This window comes from Lampetra planeri, chromosome 1 (genome assembly GCF_965212315.1).
Source record: "Lampetra planeri chromosome 1, kcLamPlan1.2.h2, whole genome shotgun sequence".
Taxonomy (NCBI): domain Eukaryota; kingdom Metazoa; phylum Chordata; class Hyperoartia; order Petromyzontiformes; family Petromyzontidae; genus Lampetra; species Lampetra planeri.
Genome location: NC_136107.1, coordinates 40,029,142 through 40,050,495, shown reverse-complemented (window position 1 = coordinate 40,050,495; position 21,354 = coordinate 40,029,142). Strand labels below are relative to the sequence as shown.

At 46.5% G+C, this 21,354-nt stretch overlaps 1 protein-coding gene across 1 annotated transcript; it reads right to left on the bottom strand.

Moving 5' to 3' along the window:
- Positions 1 to 1,243: 1,243 nt before the first annotated feature.
- On the bottom strand, positions 1,244 to 14,482 carry LOC144722630 (UBA-like domain-containing protein 2). The gene is made up of 3 exons (XM_078600890.1): positions 13,857 to 14,482; positions 11,062 to 11,124; positions 1,244 to 3,564 (listed from the first exon to the last, which is right to left on the bottom strand). The coding sequence occupies exons 1-3, from the start codon at positions 13,974 to 13,976 to the stop codon at positions 3,217 to 3,219; spliced, it is 531 nt and encodes a 176-aa protein (XP_078457016.1). The 5' UTR covers positions 13,977 to 14,482; the 3' UTR covers positions 1,244 to 3,216.
- Positions 14,483 to 21,354: the final 6,872 nt, after the last annotated feature.

Below are 21,354 nucleotides of genomic sequence, written 5' to 3'. Positions count from 1 at the left end.
GTAGGGTCCGACGGACGTATGAACACGACTCGAGGTGAAGATGCTTGAAGGGCGAGGGCCCCCCCCGCAGCTCAAACACACGTGGCGGCGGGGGGGGGCATTCGTAGTGTTACCTTTCCGAACCGGTCAGCATCGCTTGTGAGCCTTCCACGGATCACCACCGGCCCAAGCGTACCATTCTCCATTATGGGATTTTTTTTGCGGCTCAAGAATTGACTTGGCAAAGGAGGAGGAAGAAGAGGAGGAATGATGATGGTCGTGGCAATGGCAGGGCAGACGAGTTGGGGTGGAAAGATGTCAAAAAATATACATCGACATTGTTGCGTTCGTGCAATCGGTGCAGTCTTGCGAATGACGAGACGAACCGTATTCCAAGCGTTGATCATTTCAGCCAGCGATGACTGCGGCATGAAAACCGCCGAGCGGGACGCGGACTGCGGCCACCAAAGACTCGAGCAAAGACGACCAGAGCGTGGCCGACAACACCGGAGTGGATCGCAGCGCTCTCAACGTATTTACCGACGATGCTCGGCGGATGATCTGATATCTGTATTTCTTTGCGGGGTGGAATTGTGATCTTCGGGGCAATGATGGTAGCAAGCATGCACCTTCAGCTTTTCCCAAGTGGGTGTCATGATGGACAGGCAGATGTCGCATGACGATGCTGCCATGGGAATGGGCGATTGTTCAAGTATGCCAGTTAGGCCTTCATCTGTACGCCTTGAAAAAAAACCTGTCATTACTGCAAAGATAGTAGATGTGCAATATCAAGATAGTTATACTCTGATACTTGCAATGGATCATTCAAGGGGGTTGTTTGACCATACTTCACCGTGCTGGTCAGTGTGGGTTGAAGCAGGCGACTCAAAACTGCTTCAAATATCGCTCTTGAATCGTATTTCTGCGTAAAAAAAACCAATGACATCAAAAGTGCTTCATTGGTACACTTGAAATGCACTCCTTTTTTTAAAGGAAAGATTGGGATTGTGTGTGCGTTATAACCCTGTGAATGTGCGTGTGTGAGACCAGGTTTGCATCACTTTATTGGGCACAAGCATTGCTTTGTGTCTGCCTTGTCAGAGTGCCTTACCACCAAGGGGGAAACCGCAAACTCGGTTTGGTAAATGGACAGGAGCCGATGTGACCAACGCATCGATCCCAGGAGGTCATTGAGCGACGGACTGGGATATTTAGCAAATCTCTATTCAAAGTGCGTTCACACCTTCACTCACCACGAAAGCAATGCCACTTGACATCCTTTATTGTGCACACAGCAGGGGTTTGTCATTTCAGGTGCATGATCTTTTATTTTTTGTATAAGTACTGTAACCGAATTTTTTAAAAAAATTCTGTTTAATAGAGAAAAAAACATTTGTTGATGCATTCAACTACAAATGACACGTATACAATTATTAACAAAAAAGACCTGGCAAAAACGTTTATCCACAAATGTTGTGGGTACAAAACAATATTTGCAGAACCGATATCACTCAGGGATTACAGTTGCACAGCGCGAGGCGAAAACGATCCCTTTTGAGTTTGTGCAAATGATTTCCATCGGAGCAGAAATCCGCAATGCAAATTGTATCCAGGGATTTAGTACAGCAGACATTCTCTATCTGGATTGGTACTCTGATGGAAAGAAAAAAAACAGTATCACAGACATCACAGTTTTAGAGGCAATGTACAAAATAGTAGTGACTCAACTCTCGGCACACGTAACGGTGATTACGCACACACATACAGCCATCGTCGATGCATGCTGGGGCGGACAGAGCGGAATTACTGCCGCACTTGAATCTACAGAAAACACTTTTCCTAGTGTTAGTAGAATAATCAATAATCGACAAAAAGTTGTTGTGGTACGAAATGAGGATGACATTAAAGTATTAAAATAATCCTCCTTACCACCAGATATCGATAATCAGAGGGCTTCACTATGTCATCAAATCCAGGCTAATTATAAAATAAAATACCACACAAACAAAAAAAGTTACTCCACATTGTGACCTTGCACGATATAGATAACCATGTTTAACATGATGCAAAGCAAGCCCACCGGTTCCCTCTGCAAGCTTGCCACATTGGCACCTTCAGGGCCCTGAACAGGCATACAGTGATACCTCGGCTCACGAACGCTTCTGTTCATGAACAACTCGGTTCACGAACAGAAAAGTTCATAACAATCTGCTCCGGTTCACGAACTCCGCTTCGGTTCACAAACAGGAGCCGCGGCCTTTTAATGCTATTTCCAGGCTGTCACGTGGTCGTGACTTCCTGTAGGAAGATCGTGGAGAGAATAAGAGACACAGAAAGAAGTTCTGTGAGTACTGTGAAGACACTTTCAGTGACTTTTTGCTTTTTGGTGTGCTTTTTAGCACATACAGTACTGTACTGTACAATACTGTACTTACTGTATTGTACAGTTCACCCGTTTGAGTGCTTACTGAAGTCATCTCAAGCAAGGTTAGTGTTCTCTCTTTATACATTACTATACTGTACAGTACTAATGTGTATTGTAATTTGTTTCATATTTTTGTGCTTCAAAAACCAAAAAAAAGGTCAGAACGGATTAACCGGATTTACATTGAACCCTATGGGAAAATGTGCCTCGGTTCACGACCAATTCGGTTCGCGACCAGAGTCAGTTCACGAATTAAGTTCGTGAACCGAGGTATCACTGTATATATATAATGCATCAAAATCTTCATTAACAGCAAGACATTGCAAAAATATCCACAGCGGTCTGCAGAGTCTTATATAGAAATCGAAAAAAGGTGTGGATTCGAGGGCAACCCCCTCCCCCTCGAGTTATGTTCGTGAAAAAGTCTTCGTAGTTCGTACTACTTTCTGCCTCAACGAGCAACGTTCAAAACGCCGGGTGCTCGGAATAAAGTTACCTGATTTACCTTTCTTAAACATGAATACCCCCTACCCCTTGCCAAGCACGTGGAAAATAATATTATGCTCAGAAAGGCTCAATACAAAAAAACAAACACTCATTTACCGAGAGAGTTTATGGCAGCATCATTTTAGTGTTCTCAACAACACTACCCATACGCTGTGCAATTCCTTGCCCCCAATTCTTTACAAAACAAAATAAGAGTCGATGCTGCACAGCCGCGGCATCGCCATTTTACCGCGCGCGCAAAAGTTAAAGCTGACGGCAACCCGTGACCCGCGCCGCTGTTAACGGTGCAACCCTCGCGACCGTCTTCATCTCTCCGCCTCCACGGAGCTGTTGATCTTCGCCTGGTGGTGGCGGCGGCTGCGGTGCCGGTGGTAAGGGTGCTGCGTGGCTCCGGTCGGCGGCATCTGCGGCTGCGCGGGGCAGCAGCCGTTGTCGCTGCCGGAGCGCCGGGCACCGGGCGCGAGCGAAGCCGCGGTGGCCCAAGGCACGGCGGGGGCGGCGCCGCACGCGCCCGCCGCCGTCGGCGGGGAAGCGGCCGCCGCCGACCCAGGGCTGCCCGTCTGAAGGCCCTCGGAGGCCTTGAGGCGCGAGAACATGGCCAGCGCGTCGGGGAAGTTGGGTGGCGTCGCCGGCGTGTTGGTGGGCGTGCACATCTGCGTGCGACCGAGACAGACGGGAATGCGGCGATCTCGGATCACTTTCTAAATGCCACAAGTTAGGTCGACAACAACAACAATCATCATCAAGATCCATGGTCAGATAGCACAGATAGCCCCGTAGGTGTCCACTGCACATTTCGTCATTAGTTTCCACTTTCCTCTGTCCTGTGCCAGTATGCTCACGTAGTGGCCACATCTGTCTGGCACGAATCTCTTCTTCTGTTGTTGTCAAGCCGTGCTCTCTTAGGTCTTTTCTCTCTTTCCCGTCCCTTCCATTTTTCCAAACAACGCACTTGAAATTGTCCTGTTGTCTTCCATCCGACATGTGTGTCCAAATCGTGCCAGCCTCCTTCTCATCACTGCCTGCGTCAGGTCGTCTTGTTCTATGCGCAACCTTGTTCTCACGTCTGCGTCGGTCACTCTTTGTGTCCAGCGTAGATGCAGCAGCAGTATCCTTCTGTTGCAACAACATTACGAGTGCCAATTTCTCATCTCCGTCAGTCTTTTTAAACGTCCAAGTCTCGCAGGCATACAACACAATAATAAAAGGTGAATTATACAAAAAAGCCTCCACGGGTTTTCTTTTTTTGTCAAGAAACCCCTGCATCACGATGATTGGCCAATTTCTCATTGCCGCCGTGATTAAAGCAATAAATTGCACAGCGTACGGGTTGTGTTTACAAATAAAAATGTGATAAACTCTCTAGATGAATGAGTTATTTGCTGTGTGTAAACCCCGGTTTGAACTCATGTTCACAGCAGTGCTGGCTCCGTGCTCTGATCTCTGAGCCAACTGCCCATCCCACATTTGCTCCTGCATTCACTGCAAGTGCTTCTGACCAAACTGATACTAAATGAATACAAAAAAATACAAAAGTAAATTAACTCAATTAGTGCAATGGGTACACTTAAACTGATAAGTAATGGCAATGGGGAATTTTAATTTTAAAGAAACATTTCAATACTGTAGTGTAGTAGTATACTAGCCACGTATTATTTATACAGACGGTGGGTGTTTGTTCTCAAAGCAAGGCAATGTGTATTTGCTAAAGGACACAAGGGCACTGTCAAATATAACTTTTTGAGAGAAAAAAAGTGACTATTTCAAAAGGCTGCAAAAATACAGGGCACCTTTTATTCTTGCAGGGAGCCCAAACAAATTAAGGGGCGTGATAACAGACAGCTGCTGCTGCTGCTGCACACAAAAGGAACTGGACTCTTCTCTAGACATTTCCCCAGAATTGGAGGCTGCCATTTGCCACGGAGTTCTAAAACAAACAGCCTCTGTACACAATGTGCTGTAAATCGCCACATGCGTGCAAACCACAGGGTTAATTTACGTCCGACTCACAACACAATAATGAATGTGTGCCTTTAAGCGCCGCCGCTGCAGCTGGGTCAGAACAACCTCTACGTATGAGGTGTTAGGCAGAATAAAGCACCACCTGTATAGCTGAATGGTAAATTGCACAAACGAACGTGGCCGTCCTCTGGGTACATTAAGCCTCCAGGATTACTTCTGCACAGCAACCAACAGCTCGCAAAAAAAAAAATCACACTTTTCATGCCCAAACCCGTGTAATAAATATGCAAATATACGATTTCGCTTGTATTTGTTCTGTGCGCAATGTTACTGCATCGCCAGGAGGCCTGTTTATGCGTACATAAATCAATATGTTTAAAATAAGGTGTGTTAAATGTATCATAAAAAACATACTTGAGATCAAAGCAACCGGTTAGTCGTGTTGTTAATCTCACGTGCATTACCTGGTGTGCTCGTTTTGCTCTAGAGGCTCACAGGAAATATCCGAATGCCACACAGACAAAAACTAAATTCATCCTGACATCATATCTATGATCTTATCAGGAAGCAAGTCCCCAACAACAGCAAATTTGATAGACGGCCAAGATTTGTCGTCGAGATTTAAGAATCAATATTTTCCACGTTTTCAGTCTCATTTGTTTTCTTTCTGTTTGGTCATTAATTACTATGCAAAAGTGCCACTTCCTTTGCATAAATGACAAGCAAATCAATTCCCACGCACACGATTCGATGTGTGTGTGATACATAGAAAAATTATCTATTTTGACGTGTGAATAAATGATCGGTGGCCAAGGTACGACAGAGAAATGCATTCGATGCTGCGTCAACTTGTTCATCCAATGCTGGATGAAGGCCTCCCCACGTCCTGCCGGTCACGGAGTTTGTTTGACCATACTTCACCACGCTCGTCGGTGTGTGTTACTGAAGGGGGACTGGGGTGCGGCATGGCTATTCAAGTAATCCTTGGGAAGGAAATGCAACTCAGGCAGTCAGGATCATAGCGCATTGCGGCGATCATTGCTTACGTCCATACTGCATTGCCATACAGTGAACGATTAAACAGAACCACGAGGGTAATCATCTGTAAACTTAACAGGATTATAAAGAAAATAAATACAACCGTGTTTTCGTTAACTATCGAGTGTAGCATTACAGCCGTGACCTCCAATAATTGTTGAGCAATGGTGTTCCAATGCCTCATTTCTGCCCTGAAACTTACAAAGCATTCCAAGTCAACGTCTCTCTCTCTCTTGCCAAATAATGTAAATAAAGGCGTTGTAACATAAAGTGCCTTCGTTTATTTGCCCTTCCACGCATGTAAACGATGGAAAGGTAAAGGTGCAGCCATGCAAGCAATTGCTTCTTCAAGTCCCTGCTGGTGGAAGAATTTCTTCCAGAGAAGATTTAGGCAGCCCAACTCTAGGGTTTTTGGCCTACTCTTCCACACTGGCCGGACATCTCAGAAGAGGTGGGAGCGCCCGTACTTTACCCCACCACACGTGACAGCCTGTGTTGAACCCATTTATACTTCTGGTTAAAAGGGGGGTTTGGATTTAAGACTCTTGCCAAGGGCACCGCGGTGGCGAGATGTTGACTACCTCACCAGGTATGCAAGAGGTCGTGGGTTCAATCCCAACCCTGACGCCTGCTGTATATTAGGAGGTGGAATGTTCTTTCTCCCCGTAGTTGCGTGGATTTTTCTCCGGGTCCTCCAGCTTATCCCTCCACATTTAGAAACGTGCGTTTTAGAGTATTTGGATTGCAAGTACAACGTGCTACTGACTATGACACCCTGGCAGATTTCCTTCTGGCATGACAAGATATTAATTCCCATCTGCACAGACTCATGAGTATTTCTCCTGCTGTCACCAGACTTAGCCTCGGAGGTAATGACAATAACACTGGTCAAAAAAAAATTCTGGCCTGGACTTTTGCAGCTGTTTTAGACTAATTTCAGGGTGCTGATTCCAAATCTGATCTCAGATTTGCTCTATCACATCTCATTTTTATGCTATCGGCATACCCCATTTTCATTAATTTTACCCGAAATTAATTCTGCCACTTATGTTTGCAAGTTGTTGCGAGTCAGTGACTGCTTTAGTGTTAAAATATGGTGCTGTATTTTTAGGATAGTGTGTTTATAATATCATTTTATGTAGATATCCACATTTATTTAATATTTTTCTTTTGCAGTTTTTATTGAAAATGCAATATCTGATATCTCAAAAACCTGATGTGATAGACAAAAACTGATGCCAGATTTGGAATCAGCACCCCAAAATTACCTTAAAGCGTTTGAATACCTTATGCCAGAAAAAGTGTGTTGACCAGTGTAACACGCCAGGTGAATTATATTATTCGTCAACCGTGGCAGGCAACGTCACGAGTGAAAACAAGAGCCGGAACTACGTTCGGGAATTGCCTAACAACAAAAACAAAGATGCCCCGTGTAGCCTCGACAGACTGTTGGGGCAAGTGCAGTTAGCGAGGAGCACCTATAAAGGCCGGCACGGCACACGAGGGGGTGGGTGGCGAGCACCACGCCCGGCCGCCTTTGTCTCCCGAGTGACGATGTTTACACACTGCAACAGGTACTCATTTGAGGCTGAGTCGACCACACACACACTCACACATAGCTTGACAGTATTTCTAAAATAATCACAAAGTCGCTGACATGGCCGACTCAACAGAGTGTATTGGAGTCAACACATTCCATTCCTTGTCAGAATTTACCACGTGAAAATAACTAATACAATTGTCTCGTTAATGATATAATGATCGTACGAAACGGTTGAGTTTATTTGAACAGTAATCTCACTGGAGGGATTTTTAAGGCCAAAAATAGACGTGGAACACGCTGTACAAAGAAGCTAAACATTAACTTTTTTACAGCTATATAACGCTGAGATCAAACCTATTTACATACCATGATGCGACCGAGGCACATTCAGCTGTGTTCATTTGTGAAATCAGCGCGGTTTCTGCACGAAATGACATCACATTCAATCGTACTAAACGTAGTCGTATGAACAACCAAAGGGGCTTATAGCCAAACTATCATTTGAAGCGATTCGGTTCCATCTCATCCAAAACATCTCTGCGGTTTCCAGGCCGTCAAAGACAGTTGAAGGATATCCCTGAATGCTGCTACACACGGGTGGGCTGCAGAACCTTGAAAGGAGATTATAACCAGCAGCTGAGGGCACAAGTCACTGGAGGCCATCCGACTGTTCACCGGTAACTGCACTGCTGGGAACGCCAACAGAGGGTGCCGCTCACTTTATATAACGCCGCTGCTGCTACCAAGGGTTTATGCTCTTGAGCAGAACTTGTTTGTTGGATGCCCTCTGTAAACACAACATGACCGCTGGCTGGCAATAATGAACCGTAAAAAATAGGGGGCCGGTTTCCAGGAGGCTGCGCTGCAGTACAATGACCCGGACAGATCACGGGCCAAATATACGACTCTTTACGCAGTTTACGAGATTCGTCAAATGCTTGCCACTCTTGGTTTTGTAATATTCTCGCAATGCGCAAGACAACATTTCTCAACTCCCACGTGGAGTGATTGATGTCAACGGCAGGTAAAACTTGCACGCTTCACGGGGTAATTTACATTTTAAAATTACATTTCGCACTGTAATTTTTAATACAGTAAATGGAATACGGTGCATCCCTGCAATAACTTCTTGACGTCACCGCTAGCAGAAGGGCCTCCAGTTGCTAGAGGTCTAGTATGCCCTAATACAACGTCGTTTTCTATATTCTTCAGTTTAACCCATAGGCTCTCGAGACCAATATTATCCATAAAAGTGTCGTTAAAACATCCAATTCGTAAGGTTTGTCACGTAAACAAAACACGCCAATTAGTTACAAGTTCAGCACACCACTGTGTTGGAGAGTAAACCCACCACGTTCGAGAACCACGATGTTTCGCCGATAATTACAACCAGCCTCATTAGGCAACAGCCAGAGTCATCATCGCTGGCCAAACGTCATGGAAGGATGTCGGAAATTCCCACACTTTACTCCACTGCACGCGGCCTTCCGATTGCCTAACTGGGATGTACCTATTCATAACTACTGGATGAACAAAGGCGAGGAAGGAGGGCATTTAAGAAACCTGCAAATCTTTTGAATTGCCGCCGCCGCCACCGCAAGCATGAAATCGATGACCCATGGATTGCAAGTCCAGGTGTGCTCACCTTAACGCCAAATCCAGCAACAAATTCCACACCAACAAGAGGCCACAGAGCTAAGTTTGAAACAAGTTACCGTTTCAAAGTTCTAAAAACATTTGAAAAACGACACCTTGAAAGTGAAAACACACTTCCTGTACTTAATCATGGCACTTGACTGACCCAGGGAACGGAACACGTGTTAAGGGAAATATACTTATACACAAATAAACAATCGAGCAATGTAATGCTGAAATATTGCAGCTGATTACTTTGTGGAGTGCTGCTCTATATAAACAATTGTAATATTTGCTTCAAACTGTCCTTCCATAGACAAAAACTCCATGTTAGCAGCACTGTTTACACATAGGGTGTATTTGCAAAATAATGACTTAACCACCACCACCACCCCTCCAGCTTCAATGGTGCAAGTCGCAGGTGATGATGAACTATGGAAAGAGGCGGTGGTGACGTACATCATATACAGACTGTACTGCCTCGAACATTCAACTGTTGTGTACAAAGGAACGTGTACAGTCAGGTTTGAGGTCACAGCACTCGAGTGCCACACCTTCCTGGCAGTAAAAGCCCAAATGTTGTGGGGTGTTGCAACGATGATACTTGTTATAAATATTCATAATATTGTTATAATATATATAATAGTGTGCCCTTCTATAGCACAGTAGGTAGAAACGTATACAATATAAGCACAACTATATTCTGTGTCTACATGTTTAAAGTAAAACGTTTCAGTCTATTGGTCTATTGCCTTTCCAGATCATCTGTTGAAGCAAGTCAACTCTGGACCGGTTTCGACCTTCTGGATTTCATCAGCAGAGCCAGGATTGTTAATCAAATGCCGCTTAGTTCTCGAATGTGACTGGCAAGATCACCCCATCTAAACGAAGGGGCCCACACTGGATGGATGTATTGTTGCAAAACACACCAGCTGCATTCCTCTTAGCACTCAGGTTTCCTCCCACGTGTGTACACTGTTAAACAATGCAGTGGGTACAAATCATAACAATCACTGTGGTGACGCTTTAATATCATCATCATTATCATCATGAGCCATGGTCCATCCACTGCTGGATGAAGGTCTCCCAAGTCACCACAATCTCGCGTAATCCTGGCGTGTAGGCAATCCACCTAGCAACTGCACGGAGCCGGGTTCACCGCTTCATCTGATCTCGGTATTCCATCCCTTGGCTGCCGCTCCGTCATTACTCTTGACCATTGGTCCTTTCGAGGGATGGCGACGCATCCCGCCCGATCAACATCTGAACGATGCCATTAACCTGCTGCTGTTCTCCGACCCACGCTGCATTCCTCTTGTGGTTTCTCGATGCAAAAACAAACAGCGTGTACTTGTACTGTGATCACACGCTCAGGAACACTGGATCTTTGAAATGGAAATTGTTGATCGCAGCGGGTTAACCAAAAAAAATAATTGCCGTGCCAGTGATGTTAGCCTACCACTTGGCATACATATTCTGGCTCTCAAAATATAACAGAACAAAAACTCCTGTGACATCAATGATGTCAAACCAATGCGTGGGTCTAATAATTAATAAAAAAAAACGTCAGTGTATGATTTTGTAATGTGTACCTCGGTTTGCCTGTGTAGAATAATTACGTAATTAAGCGGTCTAATTGCATTGTGCAGGCATTTTAAAATCTGACCACAACTTAATGTTTACATTTTCCTGCTCCATTACATTGTTTGATTTGCTCTTCAGTCACGTGTAAATCAGCTCACGGGGGAATTCGTGCCACGACGCCGTAAGACGAGCCAGCCTTTGAAAAAAACCAAAACAAACAAAAGCAGCTATTTGAAATGCCCCAAAAAAATGCACGGGTGGGGGTGGGGGAGGGTTAGACAATGTTTGTCTTCACAGGCCCTCCGTGACATGGCACGGTGGATGAAAGGGGGCAATGGATTTGGATGGAAGGGGTAGAGGAAGGGTCCAGAGCCCTCTTGCAACTCACCATCTGGTGAGCGTGGAAGGCGTTGGGCACATTCGCCTCCTGGAAAAACATGCTGAGCGCCGTCTGTGGATGGGGGCAGAGACACAACACGGCAACAGCGCGCCAACGATTGGCTCAAATGCCACACAGTGACGAAACACATTCCTCAATGACACTGCCCTCAAAGGAAAATAAATACTGTACTGTATATCCATACGTGACGTTTCAGGCAACGGACCTTCTTCACAGCTGATGTCCATTTAATCAAATACATTGTTTTCCTTTTAGGGCAGTTGTTGACAAATGTGTTGGGTGTTTGTTATGTGTGCTTGTACACCACTGCCTGTGCTGAACAGTAATCGCACATTTTAAATTTAGAGTGACAATACAATACAGTGAAAAGGACAAAGCAACCACGATTTGCTGTCTTAACCCAGCGGCACACGACCTTGCCCGATGGTGCTGTTCGTTGCTGGCCAGTTTGACACACATGGGCATCTGGGCTCAGCAACTGTGATGTTACTGTACGTTGGGATAATCGGCAAGCGTGGCCATTAAAAACAAGGTGGCCCTTTTAAGTCCCTCGTTCCTGGAAATTGCAACACACACACGTGATGAGGTTGAGCATTGTGTGGAGGAATGTGCCTTTCGATCTCGTTTCCAGGTCACACACAAGGCAGAATTTGGTCAGGGTTTGGGCCTTAGGAGAGAACGGCCTTGTAGGCGACCCCAGTACAGTCACTGTGAATTGTCCACGATGAATAATGTGGATGGTATTTTAGTGAAGTCAATCGCGTACGAGTCTACATTGTTACTCGTGCAGCGTTCTGTTCGGCTGATCAGGCATGCACACTGCAGGACAACACACATCACGTGCACTAATTGGTAGGCAACACCCTTACACCCTTGCCAACTGCGGCAGAGTCTGCCAATGCCAATGTGCGGTTGAAAACAAAACACCTCTTTCTTGCCTTCTGATTTTCACAGCCATCAGGCTCCATCAGGCTGCACCAGGACCACCCAAAACTCATGTCCACACATTTCCTCTGAGGAAGGGGCATTGCCCGAAACGTCGAAACGTCACCTATTGGAATTTCTCCCCCCCATTTTAGGGAAGTGTTCCCGAGGGATGTGTTGAGTTTCTGTCCATCAGCAAACTGCTTGTATTTGTCAATGTCTTATAACGCTATAAAAGTCCAACTACACACGGCATAAAGTTAGAAAGAAATGACTTCTATGGGACAGGAGATGTGATAGATCACGTTATAATGAACGTACAGTTGTAAGGATAAAGAGGAATGAAGAGACGCATTCTTAGAATAACATCGAGACGTAACGAAAACGTGAGGACATTCTGTACTCGTTATAACGACATTTCAAGCTCAAGCAAAGTAGCTAGACGGAATGATGGCTGGTGATCAAGAATAATGATCCAGTGACAGCCAAGGTTATGGAACGTGTCCGAAAACACGACCGCGGAGGAGATGGAGTGATAAAATCAGCTCTTGTGCCGGTTTAAGGCGACTACATCGTAGACTCGCGAGTGATGTCCGATGCCTTTGGGAGGCCTTCATCCAGCAGTGAACGGATTACGGCTGATGATCGGAGGTCACAATTATGGGCGAGATAGAATGAATGAGGAGGATATGAGGACGACGATGGGGAACTGACGGAGAGACGATACAAGATGTTTAGCTATGAAGAAAGGGGTGAATTTCAGGTGGGATTGTTTGGATGTCAGAATTGATTTTAATGAAAAATGGCAGTAAGCGTTGGATTACTATGGATTAATTTCCATAGAGATGGTCGGAAGGGAGGTCGTGATTTACGGAATATGTAAGCTGATCCAAAGGGGACGGATGGAGGTTGCTCGGGGTGGACGGATCGCGGAGAGGATTAGTCTAAGGCTCTAAGCAAAGGAGAACGGACCTACATTGTATGACCGCGTCGTTGTTGCACTAGCGGGGAGCGTGGTCTGCAAGCGTGTGTCGTGATGACAGATGGAAGCACTGTGTGTTGAGAAGGCTGAAAGAACACAATGTCATCGAGTGGGTCAACTTGGATGTGGAGGATCACAGGAAGGAGTTGACGGGACGGGCGGGGTGGACCGAAGATGGACGTGGGGTTGGTGGTGGACACGTGGAGGTCGAGGTCTGGATGGGCACCCATCACCCAGTGTGCAGGGCCAGATTAAGGTTCTTGTAGGCCCTGGGCATTTCTGTTTCGTAGGCCTTCATCCTTCCCCTTGACAATTAGATTGTAAGAGAAGCACCATTTGAAGATGTTATTGCGAATTTTGCAATGAAAAAAAAAGATCTCGAAAAGTTCATCTTCGGAGTTAATTTCTCTCTCGTCTTTTGAAAAAATAACGATTGACATGACTCTGCCCCTTTGTATATACACTGTGCCTGTCCTTGCTATCGAGACATGTATTTATTTAAGAAGATATCTTGGTTAACTTTTTTGTTAATCATACAAACAACAACAACAAACATGGGTCAATCAGTGCCGACTGTGACTCTATCGGACAACAACGACCGTGGCATGTTGGAGGTCGAGACCTGGGGCTGGACACCCGAAGGTGCGAGGTGATGGTGCAGCAGTAGCAGCAGGAACAGCACAGCATCAGCAGCAGGAGGAGCAGCAGGAGCAGCAGCAGCAGCAGGAGCAGCAGCAGGAGCAGCAGGAGCAGGAGGAGCAGCAGGAGCAGCAGCAGGAGCAGCAGGAGCAGCAGCAGCAGGAGCGGCAGCGGCAGGAGCAGGGGGAGCAGCGGCAGGAGCAGCAGGAGCAGCAGCAGCAGGAGCAGGGGGCCTCACCTCGAACTGCCAGCGCGCCGCCTGCAGCAGCTGCGTGGCCTGCTCTGCCGCGCAGCCGGCCGTGAGCACGAACTGGTTGACCATGAGCTGGTGCTTGAGCTCCTCCATGTTCGTGGACATGTCCAGGCAGAACGCCACCAGCAGCAGCAAGTGGCGGCAGCAGCAGCGAGACGAGGCTGACCCCAACAATACCGGGCAGAGCTAACCAACAACCGCAACACCACCACCACCACTGACACCCACCACCACCGCTATAACACCACCACTGCTTTAGCACCACCACTGCTCTAACACCACCACCACTGCTCTAACACGACCACTAATAAACGAATGCCTGGCGCTTCACGCTACCCACGGCGCCGAAAGGTGAACACGCCACCCGATTCGTCCCCCTCCAACAAAAGACGGAAAAAAACCAAAACAGCGGCCGGCGACGCCGCCGAAACACGGCAGCAGCTCGCGGAGAGGCGACAGCGGCGAGTGTGGCGGTGTCGGTAACGAAACACGGAAGCGATTGGTGCTGCTGCTGATGATGCTGCTGCTGATGATGATGCTGCTGCTGATACAGATGATGCTGCTGCTGATACAGATGATGCTGCTGCTGCTGATACAGATGATGCTGCTGCTGCTGATACAGATGATGCTGCTGCTGCTGATACAGATGATGCTGCTGCTGCTGATACAGATGATGCTGCTGCTGCTGATACAGATGATGCTGCTGCTGCTGATACAGATGATGCTGCTGCTGCTGATACAGATGATGCTGCTGCTGCTGATACAGATGATGCTGCTGCTGCTGATACAGATGATGCTGTTGCTGCTGATACAGATGATGCTGCTGCTGCTGATACAGATGATGCTGTTGCTGCTGATACAGATGATGCTGCTGCTGCTGATACAGATGATGCTGCTGCTGCTGATACAGATGATGCTGCTGCTGCTGATACAGATGATGCTGCTGCTGCTGATACAGATGATGCTGCTGCTGCTGATACAGATGATGCTGCTGCTGCTGATACAGATGATGCTGCTGCTGCTGATACAGATGATGCTGCTGCTGATGATACAGATGATGCTGCTGCTGATGCTGCTGATGATGCTGCTGCTGCTACTGATGCTGCGTAGAGGTGCCGCGCCGGTGTCAATGATTACACCTCCCTGGAGCACAATAACAACAACAACAATGACGACACGCGTGTAGGAGGCTCTGTGCGTGGCACGGGTGTGAAACCAACACACCGCGCAGCGCCACGACGGCTCGCGGCGAGATGAAACACCTGCTGCACCTGTGTGGGCAGCAACACCGGTAATGATCAGAACGAGCGTTTCACCAACGCAACAATTGCCCGAGACGATGGCGCGGGCGGCGTGAAGTCGCCTCTCAAAGCCGCGTGCCTCCTTTATAACCACAACCACCACCAGCAACAACCACCACCACCAGCAACAACCACCACCACCAGCAACCACCACCACCACAACCACCACCAGCAACAACCACCACAACCACCACCACCAGCAACCACCACCACAACCAAACACTCACCACCAGCAGAACACCAAACACTCACCACTACCACCACCACCACCACCAAACACTCACCACCTAACAGAACACCAAACACTCACCACTACCACCACCACCAAACACTCACCACCAGCAGAACATCAAACACTCACCACTACCACCACCACCACCAAACACTCACCACCACCACTGCTGCTGCTGCTGGGGCGGCCTGGGGGAGACCAGGGGCGTCGGTGGGGAGGAGTGGTGGTGGTGGTGGGGAGTGGTGGTGGTGGGGAGTGGTGGTGGGGAGTGATGGTGGGGAGTGGTGGTGGTGGTGGGGAGTGGTGGTGGTGGTGGGGAGTGGTGGTGGGGAGTGATGGTGGGGAGTGGTGGTGGTGGTGGGGAGTGGTGGTGGTGGTGGGGAGTGGTGGTGGGGAGTGATGGTGGGGAGTGGTGGTGGTGGTGGGAAGTGGTGGTGGTGGTGGGGAGTGGTGGTGGGGAGGAGTCGTGGTGGTGGTGGGGAGTGGTGGTGGTGGTGGGGAGTGGTGGTGGGGGTGGGGAGTGGTGGTGGGGGTGGGGAGTGGTGGTGGGGAGTGATGGTGGGGAGTGGTGGTGGTGGTGGGGGGTGGTGGTGGGGAGTGGTGGTGGGGAGTGATGGTGGGGAGTGGTGGTGGTGGTGGGGGGTGGTGGTGGTGGTGGGGAGTGGTGGTGGTGGTGGGGAGTGGTGGTGGGGAGTGATGGTGGGGAGTGGTGGTGGGGAGTGGTGGTGGTGGTGGGGAGTGGTGGTGGGGAGTGATGGTGGGGAGTGGTGGTGGTGGTGGGGAGTGGTGGTGGTGGTGGGAAGTGGTGGTGGTGGTGGGGAGTGGTGGTGGGGAGTGGTGGTGGTGGGGAGGAGTGGTGGTGGTGGTGGGGAGTGGTGGTGGGGAGTGGTGGTGGTGGTGGGGAGTGGTGGTGGTGGTGGGGAGTGATGGTGGGGAGTGATGGTGGTGGTGGTGGGGAGTGATGGTGGGGAGTGGTGGTGGTGGGGAGTGGTGGTGGTACTGACGGTGGTGTAGCGGTTAGCGCGCTGTGCCCACACCGTGTCAACAACCCACACGGTTCACCCCCCATTCTTCTTGTGCAGGGAAATTGAGTTTTCACGTCCATACGGCGTACTGCCGTTCCAACACGGGCAAACATCGTTGTCTATTTGTTTGTGTGTCTCCCTTGTGATGGGACTTCATCGGGTGAACGTTGAGATTGATAAAGGCTCAGGGTGACTTATCAGGTCTGATTTGGTCTGTAACAAGGTAGGGCACTTACAAGGGGTGACAGGTTTGTGTGCCTACGAACCCCGGCCGACCCACCACAACACCAGTGACGATTTTTCTGAACCGGTTCCTAGGGCCCCCCCTAGGTCGACTCAGCCATAAATGAGTACCTGGTGCGGTGTGTAAACATCGCCACTAGGGAGACAAAGGCGGGTCGGGCGTGGAGTTGGGTCACCCTCCCACCCCCCCATTGTGTCACAGTGCCCGGCTCACTGTGAAGGCCATGGGGGAGAATGTTTGTCTTTGGTGGTGGGGGCTGTATTTTGAGTTCACTCTGCCCTCAGTCTTTACGGTGGGGGTTTGTTTTTAATAGAAACCAAGCGCTTGGTCGCGACTTTACCACACTACAGAAGTCAGTTGAATATCAGTCCCTCCAGAAAAACGCGATTATGCGATCGCAAGATTTCACGCAAAATCAGCCAAAGTCCGCATATTTATGCGGGGGGCGCGTTTTTTCAAATACGCCGCACTTTCGCCGCATAAATTGCAGATTTCCGCGCGCAAAATATGCGGGCTTGCATGATTTCATAATCCCCGCATTTTCGTTGCAAAAAGTCACATATATCTTAGCAGAAAGTTGAAAAATGTTGCGTTTACTTCACACAAGCGCAGCCATTTCCCCTGTTGCCATGGGAACGTTATGAAGTGACGTCACTCATTACGCGACATCATTGAAAAGCTGCAAACCCCGCGATGCCAATGACACCATGATGAAGCCCGCAAATCTTTCTCATTTGCCAACAAACATAAGCGCAAAAGACCGCGCAAAGCAGTTCCCCAGTGTGTTACATGACAGTGGGGGCAAATTATTTTGCATAGCTACCTCTGTAAAACAGGAAGCACACATTTAATTTTTTTATATTTTATTTATTGATTTTTACAGAAGTTGTAGCATATTCATTTTGTAAAGCTACAGAACTTGTTCGACTCAATGTTTTGTAAGTTTGAGCCATCTGTTAAGGTCTGAAATAAAACAAGATGAGAACTTAAATATTCCCAGCACTTTCTGTGATGTAGTATGCTTGCTTATCATAGGAAGTAATAAAAAATGACTCTTTACATTAAAGTAGTAGCCTAGTGAATAGGGTGTTGGGGAAATCACTTTTTTTTCTCTTTTTCATCAAACCGCAGTTTTTGCAAGTTCCCGCAATTTTTGCAAGTTCCCGCAATTTAATCGCATAAAATTGCATAAATATCCCGCATATTCCATCGCATTTTTTAAGAAAACGTGCCGCATAATCAACGATTTTTGCCCGCAACAATCACCAAAAAACTCCGCGTTTTTCTGGAGGGACTGGAATATACACTTCACTGCACAGAGCCCAGTGTATTGTTCTCGCCATACGCTATAATAGAGACGGTGCAAAGTGTGGAGCTACTTCAGTGGTTTTATTTGTCACTAACTGTCGGTTTGCAAAAATGCCGGTTATGGCTAAATGATCGCCTGGGACCCAATGGCTAAGTAATGTAACACATGCTCCAGTTCATGATAACGAGTCGCCACTTTAACACGTAAATATCTAACATGTTTTACTGCGGCAACGACAAGTGTAGTGGTTACATTGCACTGTAAAAAGGCAGAATTGTAGGTTGTTGTCTCTTTCTTGTAAACAATCGAATCGATGTACGGGGACTCTTCTACTTACGAACGAGTTAGGTTCCAGAGTTCTGTTGGTAAGTCGATTTGTTCCTAAGTCCAACTGGTTCTTCACGGTCTGCAGATGTAGAGGTCATCACCGCCAGCTATTGCGCGGTGGTGAACTTACGACTCTTGGTTCGAACAGCTGCGACTGGACATACGGGGAAGGTTTGTTCGTATCTCTGAAAGTTCGTAAGTCGAATGTTGTTGGTAAGTCGACGAGTGCCTGTACATGAAGGCAAATTCAGAGGACGCGTTTGTTTTTGAAATGGTGCCCTCTAGCGGTGCTAGGCATGTCAGGGCACGCACAATGTCGACACGCCGATGCTCAATCTGCCAAACTAACGAAGGAATTACCGTCAACGCCCCCGCATTTTCAAGCCTGGAGAGTTGGGTTATTCATGTCTGTAGAATTTGAAAGGGTATGGGACTGTGATACATATCCTTCAGGGAAACAAAAGATACGTACCAGGGATATAAAGCAAACAAAACAAGGTTTGACCGCAATGCCAAGTAAAAATCCACGATCCGATCGATTACAGAAAAATAAGCTGGTTTTAATACAATGGAAACCCATGAAATGAGAAGCATTCGTGAAACACAGATGGCTGTACTGTATTATTATGTTTATATATTTTTGTCGGCTGACCCGGCTTGCAGTCATAATTTAATGTCACACGAGCCAGTGTTGACCAACGGCGGTTAACATTGCGTAGAATCGGTTCCAGTGTGCATTATCTGGCTCCATGTGCACTTCCACAAATATTTGTACACGTTTCTCTACAAAACGGAAGGAAATGCGCAAGGTGGAACATTTCTCAACGCGAAGTGAATTACGTGCTCAACAACTGAGCAAACACGGGCGTGTGTGTCAATGACTGGGATTTGTGTGGGGCTACGTGTGGCAAAGGGTGGGTCAGTGAACGGGCACGATCCTGGTGTTGCACAATTGTGAATCATGACGTTATTTTATGAATCGACATCGCATACATTCGTGAACAATGGCAGGTGCGGCAGATCGTGTAACAAAAAAAACATTTACACGATACTAAATTACGCGTACTTACATTATGCTTTGAATATAAGAACATGCCACTGGCGAAAATGTAAGAGATACAAACTCTGTCCATCAAAATACGTGACATTGGTTTGAAGATTCATTTAAATAAAACTATGTTTTTTTTAAGTCGCTTAGTTTGTCAGGATGGCATGCTATTCAACAACCTGCTTTACTACATTTGAAACATTACATGTGTTAAAGATGCATACAGTTATAAACTACCAATATGCCTTTAGCAATGACCAGAGAAAACGTGCTATAACCTCGATGCCTGATAAAGGCCTCATTAAGAATATAGCCAAGAAAAATGTACTTCCTTGCATTGGCCAGCTGTTTGGCTTGAATATGTGCATGGGCTATAAAGTGCAATCTTCTCATACGTGTGATGCACAAATGCTACTCTACCTAACCAACAATTTTTATGCCATAATGCACATTAACAATACTAATGTACAGTCCTTTATCTTCCCGGTGCTAGATTATAGGTTTTCCGTGCCATATATATACTGTGTGTATGTTGAACTTCTTTCGCACTGTACCAAGCCAACCGTGCTAATCGGAGGTGCGGATTGTTTGACCATATTTCACCACGCCGGTCAATGAAGAATGTTATCCATAAGGCTGGGAATTAAACTCGGGACTCCGGCTTAATAATGCAGTGCGCTAACCACTGCGCCACTGCTCCACCCCAACAATTGTTATATCCTACGAACATATAATCAGCTTGTGTCGATATACTCACTGGCTTCTGATGTAGGCCTATACACAAGCTGATTTCCACACCCCAACGACAGGTAACAAATTTGATTTTCTGCTTTATTATCATCTAATGTCAGTATTGCTTTGTGAAAGGGTAAGTCATGTTTTGGAGGTCATGTTATTTTTTTGGCTTGAATTGATGATTCCTACAAAAAATGTCAATGAGTTCACTCCTTGTGTTTGGAAAAATAATAAACCAAGGTTGTGTTTGGTTCCCATTTGTAATAATGTTTTCAGAATGTCGTACGGTACGTAATTCACAATGTTTTTTAAAATTACATTTTAGCCTGGCAGCTTGCTGCAAACGTATTTTTATTTCTTATCCACAGATTGTGTAGTTTAACTTTGTGAATGCTGAGCAACGTCCGGGTCATGCTGTCATTTCACCAAGACGCCCTTGGATATTACTGTACATGCAAATCTCGAAGGTTTATCCCATTTAAACAATGACATAATCACTATATTAAACGGTTAATACAATGATTTTAGCGCTAAAGAAATCTACTTACTCCATAGGACTAGACATATTGAACAGTCAAATAATGTATGAAGATAAAGAAAATGTGCATGTATGTGTTGGATTATAACTCTTAACTGTGTTGATCTGCTGTGGATGCTTTCCAGTTTTGCCTTAAAATGCGACGAGAATGTATATTGTTGGTTGTAAATATACCAAATGTCCTTACATTCCAAGCGACACCTATTTCATAAGCCTGGAAGAATGTGCGTTTTTCACAAGTTTAACTTTATTATTACTCTGCTAGTGCATACGTGTTTATGGTTATCTCATTTTCATACAAACACCAAATGTAAGGATGTAAGTAAGAGGATGTGAATGCTTGCAGCATGAGTCAAATGTACAATGCAATAATCACAGTGGCAAGCATGAGTTTTTACGACCACTTTTGCACCAAGTGAAAGGTTAAATTTCTGCTTCAGCAACCCATGTAATAACCAAAGTGTGTGTGTGTCTCAAATGCTGCAATATGGACGATGAAGACCACATTACATCATATGAAAGATTGCACGTAATAAAATACAGGCTGTTGCCCATGCAAAAATAAAATGTTTAAAAATAAAGTAACATTTTGTATCCATCAAGCTATGCTTCTTATTAACAGGCCACACAAATGCTCTTGAGATTAACAAAGTAAAATCAATCTAGACTTTCCCTGCCAAAACAAATACTGTTGGAAAACATTGGCCCGGGTCACAAAAAGTCT

Bases quoted from the DNA above. Each gene is read 5' to 3' on its own strand.
- LOC144722630 (XM_078600890.1), bottom strand. From the start codon at position 13,976: ATGTCCACGAACATGGAGGAGCTCAAGCACCAGCTCATGGTCAACCAG. The intron at 11,125-13,856 runs GTGAGGCCCCCT...CCCCATCCACAG, and splicing joins CGGCGCGCTGGCAGTTCGAG to ACGGCGCTCAGCATGTTTTT. The intron at 3,565-11,061 runs GTGAGTTGCAAG...GGTCGCACGCAG, and splicing joins CCTTCCACGCTCACCAGATG to ATGTGCACGCCCACCAACAC.